A 10,829-nucleotide genomic window follows, 5' to 3' on the forward strand; every position below is an offset into this window, starting at 1 on the left:
GTTTAAAGTCACTGTGGATAAACTCACATCAAATAGCATAAACCGTGACCTAAGGTCAAGTGTGGCTATCAGAGGTACAACTGCCCCCCCAGCACAGGAGGTTGTGGGGTGGGCACCCCGCAACTTGGCCAGCTCACCAGGCAGTACGTGGTGTGTTAGTATCGTTGCCTGGCTTCCTCATCCTAGTAGGGCTGATACAGCCGCTGGCTTCCCAGGGTACCAGAAGCTCAGGCTTTCACTTCAGAAAATACAGAGCACACCTGGAGGGTGCAGGGGTGGACAGGTCAGACGGCCCCAGTCCCACATCTGTTGTGCTTGTCACTTCAGGGTCAATCTTTGTGACAGGCTGGCATTATGTTTGTAAGGTATTCACGGAGGCAGATCAGAATCCCCACCCTAGTCCTGCCTTTGAAAAAGGGCTTTTATTCAGGCTGAAGCTTAGTGCTCTGTACTCTTCTTATTACCTGTTTTTTGTGCAACCCTTAAAGATTTTCCAAAGAATACAGAGATGGATGATTGCTATACAGAGTGACTAGAAGCCGTGCCATAAACCCAGGCTGAGATCTGCTCTGGGTTGCTTATCTCCAAAAACGTTACCCCCTTTGATTTAGAACGATTGGTTCTAAACCGAGAGGAACAGGGTTTTAACTTTGACCTTCAGATTGTTTCTGTGTGATTAACTTTTGTACACTGAGAATTCCACTTGAGTTTGATGATATGAGGGAAAAGACTTATTATCAGAAAGGCATAAATTACTTCTCTTTGTAAGCCGAAAATAGTTTCTACTTTAATTGCCAGAAAACAGAAATGATCCAATGGGCAGGGCGTTTTAATGCTTATAGTACCTTAGTGCATGTAAGTTTCTGCATAGTCCATTGCAGCTCCACTAAAAAGGTCATCTGGGTGTTTGGGGACATAAAAATCCAATTCAGTTCCATTAGTATTTGGGGGTTACCTGTTGGGTATCAGACAGTGGATTAAGCAGTCCTAGGAGAAGTCTGCCCTTTCCTTGAACAAAGGTTTAAGTGAGTAACGGCAGATGATGAGATGAATAAGGTAGAGAGGTCACATTTAAGAAGGAGATACTGGTATGTCTTTTTTCTTCTTATACATTCATATCATGGACAGAGTTTGATAGAAGTGGCAGAGGGGAGAGCGGCCCCCGGAGAAGGGTTGGCTTTGGACAGCATGGGACTGGCAGGGCTCAAAGGCAGTTACCTGGGTGAAAAGGAAGGCAAGCCAGTGGTTCAGCGGAAATGAAAGCCATTTCTAAGACTGCTCATCAATGAAGACCTTAAATTTCATGATCATAAGCCACTGAGATGAAAAAAATTAGCTAACTAGACTACGAGTGTTAGTACAAGGAAGGCAAACTAAGTACTTTCTCTTGCTAAAAACATACTTAGAGTGAGCTGGTGCCTGTACACTTGTTCCTACTTTTCTTTTTTTCTGATTCTATATATTTATTTCTTACAACTTTTCTCTCCAGCAGACTCTATTGCAAGAGAGTAGGGAGTTGGGTTGAGGAAATGCATAATAACAATGGGAAGAAGGGGAACCCCACATCAATAGACTAAAGCTTTCATCAATAATTGATTCATCTACATTGTCATTTATACTGACTGCCACATGGAAGGCACTGTACTTGGGGCCCCTTCTCTCAAGCTGACCACTGTCTTGTAGAAAGATTGTCCAAAAGTAATAGTTTGGGTGGGAGAACTCCGACACGAGAGGCGTGCAACTGTTTGAGGAGTCCATAAGAGTGGGAATTTCTTTCAACTGCAGGCACCAGGTAAGATTCTAGAGAAAACAGTGTTGGAGCTGTGCCTTGAGAAACAGGTAACATGGGAACACGAGATTGGTAAGAGGGGTCTAGTAGGGCCAGCCACACGGGCAGCCTTCCCCGTGAGGGGGAGCAGGACTCCGTGGAGAACAAAGTCATCGCCAGCTGGCTGAACTGTGGTAGGGAGCATTGAGAAGTTTGCAAAGGCAGGTTTGGGCCAGATGGTAAAGCAGGAATGTCAACCTAAGAATTTTGGCCAAAGCATTCTTTAAACTCAGAAATTCCTTTGGGGGGGGTAGTAGTTTTGTTTTGTTTTTCCTTTTTGCTATATGTAATCTAGCTGAAAATTCTACGAGGCTTTTTTTTTTTTTTTTTAAATATTGTTCTACTTAGTTTAAAATGCTGTGTGTATTGTGTCTTAACTTATAGAAGAAAAGCAGCAGTAGGACAAAGCTGGGTCTAACCATAATATGTGTGTGTGTGTGTGTGTTTCCTCTTTCTCCCCGTGCATTACCCAGGGCAGGAAGCCCAGGATGAGGACAGCAGTGATTCGGAAGCAGATGAGCAGAGCACCAGCCAGGACCCCAAGGACGTGCCCAGTCAGCCCAGCAGCAGCAGCCACAGGCCCCGGGCAGCTTCCTGCCGAGCAGCGGCCGTCTGGTGCACCGACAGTGGCTCCGATGACTCTAGGCGCTGGTCCGACCAGCTCAGCCTGGATGAGAAGGATGGCTTCATATTTGTGAACTATTCAGAGGGCCAGACCAGAGCCCATCTGCAGGGTCCCCTTAACCACCCTCACTCCAACCCCATGGAAGTGCGGAATTACAGCAGACTGAAGCCGGGTAACTTGAAGTCCGGTCATTTTGTTGCTCCTTGTGGGTGACATGAGGGCTGGTGGAGTGAGGCAGTGGGCTCTCATTCTCCCAGCACCCCATGCCCCCTGCACTCCATCCCTGTGACCTACGTCAGCCACCCACAGAGAAGGCCTCTTCAGTTTCTTACCCCACAGTGGTATCTGCTGTACATTGGGCATTTCTAAAACTCCTCCCACCAAAAACTTCCTTCCTTCACAAACCATGAACTCTTTTGAAAATGGGCAAGTTACTAATTACAGATAAGTAAATAAACTGTCTGAATGGGTAGCTTTGCCTTTTAGAGAGTTAGAGGCATGGTTCTCAGTGGGAGAGATTCTGTCTTCTTGGGTTGGACATTTCCCCAGTCTTTTCGAATGGGGTGTTCTGACCCGGCCCACGACTGGTGTTAAGCTGGACTGCTTCACCTGCCATCAAGGCACGGGCTGCTGGGACAGGGAAAGCTGCTCTAACTGGATGTTGCAACCCCCTAGCTTGCGAGGCCACTGTATGAGGGCACGCCTACCGAATGCTGGCTTCTCCCACTTCAGGGTGTCCTGTCTTGCCCTTTTGCTCTCCAGGGTACCGGTGGGAACGGCAGCTGGTGTTCAGGAGCAAGCTAACTATGCACACAGCCTTTGATCGGAAGGACAATGCTCACCCCGCAGAGATCACCGCCCTGGGCGTCTCCAAGTAAGTGCCTGACCTTGCCCCTGTACCCTTCCCCCTCCCCGCCCCAAGGAGTCACTTGCTTAGCCCCGCTCCACACATCCAAACCCATCTTTGGGGAAACATTTCATTTGCAGTATCAGGCATTGCTTGAACAGGCCAGTCAGCGGAAGAAGGCAGTGCATGGAGTTTAAAATCTCTGTTCTTCAAGGTTACAGCGAGATTTGATCCAGAGAGCTGAGACAGGAGTGTAAATTCGGGCTCTGTTCTATTTTTGTCTCACACACACAGCCCCCCACCCCAGCGCACGCGTCCACGGAAACCTGCAGAATCTCCTGAGTGACGGGGTGCTCTTCAGCTGTGTGGCTTTGTGGCGGCCTTCCCCAAGGTGACTCCATGGGTTGTGTTGTGTCTCCTGCAGGGATCACAGCAGGATCCTCGTTGGTGACAGTCGAGGCCGAGTGTTCAGCTGGTCTGTGAGTGACCAGCCCGGCCGCTCTGCTGCTGACCACTGGGTGAAGGATGAAGGAGGAGACAGCTGTTCCGGCTGCTCCGTGCGGTTTTCTCTGACAGAGAGACGGCACCATTGCAGGAACTGCGGCCAGCTCTTCTGCCAGAAGTAAGATGAGATGCCAGTGTTTTGAATTTCTATGAGCCTGGCCCCTGAGATGTGGATTACACCCCTGCACGGAGCTCCTCCTGTGCTCCGGTGTCCCCAGCACACAGTGCCATGATGCTCTAAACCAGCCTTCACTTTCCCCTTATTCTTTTATCACAACTGTGAACTACTTCTGTCCTATTGAAAAATATGGAAAGAATCAACCCAGACACCTGGTCCTACGTGACTCAGAATGGAGAGGTGCTGCTGTCCCACCGTGTTTGCTTATAAAATATTGTGGATGTGTGTCCTCACCCCTCGCCCCTCCCCTCCAAGTCTTCTACTCTGAGTCTGTGTTGTCTCCATAAACAGTACTACAGTATGGTTCTGTGGGGCTTCCGTTTTACACAAATACAGCATGCTGTCTGTACCTCCTGTAACTTCCTTTTTTTTTTAAAAAAAAAAAAAAAAAAAAACTCAACACTATTGAGTAAAACTCCGTGTAGCTGTTTTCATCTGTCTTTTGTGTGAATGTGTCAGAATTCATCCACTTCCCTTTTGGTGGACTTCTAGGGGCACATTCCCAGTGCTCTGACTGGGGCTATAGGACAAACCCTAACGAATGCCCTCCCGAGACGTGAGCTGGAGAGTCCGAGAGGAGGGAGCTCTGGCTAGAGCTGACAGATCACAAACTGAGCTGCCGTAGATGCTGTCAGATGGGTCTCAGGAACTGGTGCTGCTTGTCACCATCCCGGGCTGGCTGGGCAGGGTCTCCCAGCTCTGCAGCCCGGGGACTGCCATCCGCGCTCACTCAGGCTGGGCCGGGAGCCGCGTCACTTGATGTTGTCACTCGCAGCGCAGCTTATGTAGAACAGCTGAGCATTGGCTTGTTGGCTGTTTTGAGTTTGCTCTTGGGTAACATGGCCTGTTTTCTTTTTAGGTTTGCTGTCTTTTTTTTCCCCTCTGTACTTGAGGAGTTCTTTATTTACTCTGGGTTCTAATTCTTTGTCTTTTCTATAGCTTGCAGATACCTTCTGCTGGTCTGTGGCTTGCATTTTCACTTTATATATGTTTTTTCTGGCACATAGGTCTTTAATTTTGATGTAGTCACATCTCTTACTTATTGTGATTTTTGCTTTTTTGTGGCTTAAGAAATCGTTCCCTGTGACCATAAAGACAGCTTTTGTATATTTTCTTTTATGAGGTTCACGGTTTTGTTTTTCACACTTAGGTCTTTGGGTCCAAATACACTTGGAGTGTATCTGGAGGTATGTTTTGTAGTGAGCATCTGTTTTAATTCTCTTGTGTGGGGAGTCTGTTGTCCCCCACTGTTAATCTGGATGCTGTTTTTCCAAACTGCGGTCCCACACGTGTGTGTACAGTCCTCTTGTTCTGTGGCAGACCACGGAAAGGACCCCACAGGCAGCACTCTCTAATGCTGACACTGCTTAACTCTAGAAGTACTTTCACAGAATCATGAGCTGTGTGATTGTTTCTGAGCTGGTTACTGAGGTCTCGTGGGCACCAGCATATTGGAAATGGTGTGGTCCTTGGTATATACTGACCAGATGCTCCCTGGGTTCCTGGCCATTGTGTCATCTCAGGCATGTTACTGACCCTCTCTAGGCCCGTTTTCTTATCCATAAAATGCGCATAATTATACCTCTCTCCTCATAGAGGTGCTGAGAGAACAGTGAAATCATGTGTATGAATTTTATAAAACACCAAGTGTAAAGTCTGGCAATATAGGTGTTCAGTAAAAGATGTTATTGTAGTATGTTTTTGTTACCCTCCAGATTAATGTCTTAAACCTTTTTCCTGAGAAGTCCAATTCAAGATGAGGTAGACAGAATGTTGGTGTCAACCTTTCCTTACGGGACTGTCTATGAGGTTGGCAGAGGATTCTGTCTCAGAGTTCTATGCTTTGAGAGGCCCATTCTAACAAAACCTAATAATCTAGTAATTTTTGATAGTAACACCCCCGTATGTACACTGGCACACATTATTCCTTGTCATGTTTTAACTTTCCAAATACTAAAGGGTAGATAATTCTTTAAATTATGCATTGCTATCAGATGTCCGGTGGAGGCTGTATTTAAAAAATGAACCCCAGTGATTGATTTTGACAGAGCAGACGCAGAAGGCAGAGCAGAGCCCTGCCCACATTCTTTGTGTCCCTCAGTTGTTGGGCGAGTTTGTCAGCACTTCTTCTTTTTTTTTGAGAGAGAGAGAAAGAGTGTGAGCAGTGGGGAGGGAGAAGGGGAGAGAGAGAATCTTAAGCTGGCTCCACGCCCAGCGCAGAGCCCAGTGTGGGGCTTGGTCTTGTGACCTGAGCCGAAATCAGGAGTTGGACATTTAACCAACTGAGCCACCTAGGTTTCCCGACAGTTTGTCAGAACTTCTGGGGCTGTCATCAAAGTCCCAGGTCCAAGAACAGTCCTTTAAACCCCTTAACTGGTGACACTTTGTTTTTCCTCTAGACATCTTTACTGGTAGATCACTGGAGGAAAGTAATTTTCTATTTCAGTCTCACGAAAAGGCAAGCTTAGAGTGGTTAAATGCCACATCCAAGGTCACACCCTGCTTTATTCCAGGAAGAGGAATATTTTTTAAAGAATTTGAACACCTCTTAAGTAGGGTCTACTTCAAGGAATTCTGTCAAGATAAACATAAAATAAGAACATTTGGACCAGACAGAAAACCAAACTACTGTTCAAGAAATCACCAAAGGGTAGATCAAACAGTGTTTAAAAGCCCAGAGGAACTTGATAGTGACCAAAGAGTCTTTCAAAACAAGTAGTAAATCTTCTGCCAAGAGAAAAAAGTTAAGCTCTGAGTAAAGACATTGACATTTCTCCCATGTTTACAGGGCCTGAGAGCCTGTCTCGCACGGGAAGAATGGGCTCACAGCTGTTCAGATCTTTTGGCTTCATCCTGTAGGGAAATCTTGCCTTAAAAAAAAAAAAAATTTACTTCAGTCACATAGAGAGCTTGCCTTTGTTTAATACTACTTTTCCTCATACAAATAATATGGTGTTTTTTCTGGTCCCAGGTGAGCCACACACCACAAACCTGTATGTCCTCGGCATTCTTCTGGCATTGTACTTCTGTGTCTTGGGCATTACGGTGCCAGCTTTCTGTTCAACTTCTACGTTTGTGTTTCTCGGCCCAGTCACCAAACTTGTGTGACGAGGACCTGTAACTACTTGATTTTGCTTTTCTTTTAGGTGCAGTCGGTTTCAGTCGGAGATCAAACGCTTGAAAATCTCATCGCCAGTGCGCGTGTGTCAGAACTGTTACTATAACCTACAGCATGAGAGGGGTTCGGAGGACGGGCCTCGGAATTGTTGAAGATTCCACAAGCTGGTTGCTGATCACGGTCTGTAGACCCCCTTCCTGATTCCCCGGTCACGGCTCACAGCTCGGAGCGCATCGAAGCAGTCTCCGTTTACGCCTCTCTTCATACCACGTGTTTGAAGTGTCGAATTCAAAGGAATCAGTGAATAAACGGGTGTAGAGTGCAGCAGCGGGGCGGACACTGTTCGGGGGAACAGCACAAGAACGACAGGAGGTGGTTCCTAGGAGCGACTTTCCCAGTGTCCGATTCTCCCTGTTACCAGTAGCTGTCTCCAAGAGAAAATCCTCACTTACTAACTGTCTTTTCTTGCGTCTCATTTTTATAGATCTACTCATCCTTATTTGGAAAAACCACCAACAACAAAAAAAGGCTTTTAGAAAATGGTTGTAAATCTGACTTCTTTGCAAGTAACTGTGTATATTGTAAATAGGTATAAAGGCCTTTTTTTTTTTTTTCTAAATAAGGACTTAACTGTCTGTAACATGAGACTTCAAACTAAACCACTAACTCAGTGAGCTACTTATGGTTTGTCTGACATCTCTCACAAATTAATTATAAATATGTTTTTTAAATCCTCAAAGACATTATCTGTGGTCTTTTCTCCCCCCTTTCCAGCCCAGCCTGTGTGCCCGATGTCCTTTCTTTCAAGTTGCCCACAGTATCTCCACTTAAACTAGGCTAGTAACCAAAACGATGCGGACCTTCTTTAGGAAACCGTGTGGGAGACTAAGAGTCCTGCCGTAAGATACCCTTGAAATGTCTGGGCATCTTGCTCCTGGCTTCTCACCACCTCAGTGTTGTTCCAGTGTCCTAAGGCCCCCCTTAAACTCCTCTGTGGACTGCCACGTGGCCATAGCGTCCCCTTCTGAGCGTTGCACGGTGGCGGTCAGGTGATCGGTGATGCAGGAGACCGCCCTGCCTCAACTAATGGAGATAGATTTGCATGTAACCCACATTAGCTTCTCTTGCATAGAACATAATAAGGATGTGTCTTCGGTGACACTAATGTTCTACTATAGCTTATTTTCAAAAAAAGGGTAAAAAATGAAAAAAGTGTACAGAATTAACATATAAACCTTGTTGTAAAACTGGATCATGTCAGAACTGCTTATAATTAATCTTTACCATTTAATGCCATCTACCTGAAAACAGTGAGATTTATACTGTATCAATGTCTATTTTTTTGTTTTTGCTATGAATATAATTATAGTATTTTAATATTTAGTTATTTAATTTGTTCTACTAGTTGGATACAGAACACACAAATCCAGGGAGACTAAAGCTGGTTGGGGCTTAAGAGAGAAGTTTAGTTTACAGAAAAAAAGGCTTTGGTGGTGGGATTTTTTTAAATGTGTGTTATGTACATATATATAAATATATATATATATACACATATATATAAAAAACAAATGAAACAGTTAATCTAGATTTTAACATTTTCAGATATTTAGTGATATTATGAACAATTCTAAAAGCCCTGTGATTTGAAAAAATGTAGACTTATTTATGGCCCAAGCAAGGAAGGACAGGCCTTCACACCCTCCTGGAGGTGTCATACAAGGGACAGTGGCTTCGGCTTTCCCAACTTTCCATCTTTAGGCCCTGGTGACAGGCACACTTATGCACTAAAATGCACATATATGCACATGCATTCAAAAATAGGCATTGGTACAATAGTAATCTTGTACCTAATGGGCTGAAACCAGCTTAAGAACAAATTTGTTCTTCCTGATAACTAGGTCTCCAAGAGAAAATATAAAGGCTGCTTTAGTGCCTTATGCTTACTAAATTTAACCCTTTATTTACCTAGGTTTGAGCCTACCGTCTATTTATGATTACATATCAAAATTGATTAATACATTTCCATTTCTAAAACTTCAAATACACTTGTTAATAAAAGGATTATTGGCATTAATACTTTAACTTGAAGAAAAGTTGTGTTCTGTTTTCCTTCCTGTGTCTTAACTTCCCCGTGATCCTCCCCCACCCCGGACCCACCATCTTCAAATTCTAATAAATAATGCTGGATGTTCAACAGTGGCAGGAATTGTGCTATCACATAGTCGTGGGCTTTGCCCCTGTCCGGCCCTATAGATGAGTTGTAGCAGTGTTATTCTACACTTTTTAAAAGAAGCGTCCTCCTTGTGTCTATGAACCATGTTTACCCAAAACCCAATGGCAGAGGTGTTCTTTAAAGACTTGAATATATGAATGTGTGTAATGTAGTTACTTAAAGGTTATTCCTCTATGTAATATGAAGTTCTATGGGATGAACACTTTTAAACTTTCCGACACAACTTCCATATCTAGAAGGTGGAAACCAAAACCCTCATGATAGTATTTCCTCTGGCAGCTGGTGCTGTGGGCAACTGTTCCATTCAGTGGGGTTTCTTTTCTTTTTGCTTTCTGATGCAGAAATCACAAATCACTCACACATGCAAGTACACTCACGTACATAAACTAATCGTTTCTCCTGCTTTCTTTCTGTGTTTCGTGTACATTGGTTTACCAACACCTGTTCTGAGCATGTACACCCACCTTCTCGTGGTCTGTGTCCCTTTTCGGAGAGTACCTCACAAGGCTCCTGCCTGATCTGTGTAGTTCATTTGTCTGCCCCCACCCCCTCCATTCTAACGTATGCGTGTAGCGTGCAACCGTAACGTCCTGCTTCGGAAGAGGAAAATAGCTGCCCATAGCAGCCATCCGTCTGGATAATAGCAAAACACTCTAGATAAGTTATTTTGCACTTTCTTATGTATAAAGTTGGTAGAAACTTATTTTTTGCTTTGTATCATTTAAATACATTTTGTTTTGGTAAATGAACTGTGTACAAAATATTTATGCCGTTAAAACTGTTTTTAGAAAGTATTTTTAATTTCAGCAAGTTTGGTTACTTGTTGCATGACTATTAACACAGCTGACTTTTTGTGTCAGTGCAATGTATATTTTTTTGTCCTGTTATTAACTTGTAAGCCCTAGTAACGGCCGATTATTTGTACAGCAACAGAAGTAAATTTGAAGATAACTGGCTAAGACTGGATTGATTGTGGACGTTTGTACTATACTGAGGAATCCAATATCTGTTCTTTGGTGGTTTGTAAAAGGCCTGAAGAATTACTATCTAGTGTGCAATCTGTGATAACTGAATGTTCATTGTATATCTGTCTCTGATGCAAAAAGGTAGAGTAACACAATTACAATACATGATTAAATGCAATAGTCCAGGTACTTTTTTTTTCCATTTCCAATAAATACCTACTATTTACCACCCAAAGAAAAAAAGTTGTTTTTAAGCTAGTTTATTCAGGAAAGGAGAAAAAACAAAACAGAAGGCAACTATTTCCCTAACCTTTGTGTAGTCCTTTCCGAGTTGTGAATATCTCTTTCAGAAGCTCCTGCTCACAGAAATGGTGGCTTGTAGGGTCTGGTGCAAGCCCTAGTTTGGTCCACCTGTACATGCTTCCTGCATTGAGATTCCCAGTTGTGCAGGCTTCCTGGGGCTGAGGAGTGTGTGTGTAGACGGCTGCAGGGAGAGACAGCTGACTTCAGGAGACACGCTTGCAGATGCAA

At 44.2% G+C, this 10,829-nt stretch overlaps 1 protein-coding gene across 5 annotated transcripts in view; it reads left to right on the plus strand.

The window, feature by feature from the left end:
• Positions 1-10,541, plus strand: part of WDFY3 (WD repeat and FYVE domain containing 3) — a 182,621-nt gene extending 172,080 nt beyond the window's left edge. For all 5 annotated transcript variants that reach the window (XM_004779357.3, XM_004779359.3, XM_045079408.1 and 2 more), the window contains 4 exons: positions 2,302-2,625; positions 3,216-3,327; positions 3,725-3,922; positions 7,129-10,541. In XM_004779357.3, the coding sequence (XP_004779414.2) occupies positions 2,302-2,625; positions 3,216-3,327; positions 3,725-3,922; positions 7,129-7,252 (758 nt within the window). In that variant the 3' untranslated portion in view covers positions 7,253-10,541. The remainder of the gene's footprint in view (positions 1-2,301; positions 2,626-3,215; positions 3,328-3,724; positions 3,923-7,128) is intronic.
• The last annotated feature ends 288 nt before the right edge of the window (positions 10,542-10,829 follow it).

Source organism: Mustela putorius, unplaced genomic scaffold (assembly GCF_011764305.1).
Source record: "Mustela putorius furo isolate JIRA1106 unplaced genomic scaffold, ASM1176430v1.1 tig00000382_pilon_pilon_pilon, whole genome shotgun sequence".
Taxonomy (NCBI): domain Eukaryota; kingdom Metazoa; phylum Chordata; class Mammalia; order Carnivora; family Mustelidae; genus Mustela; species Mustela putorius.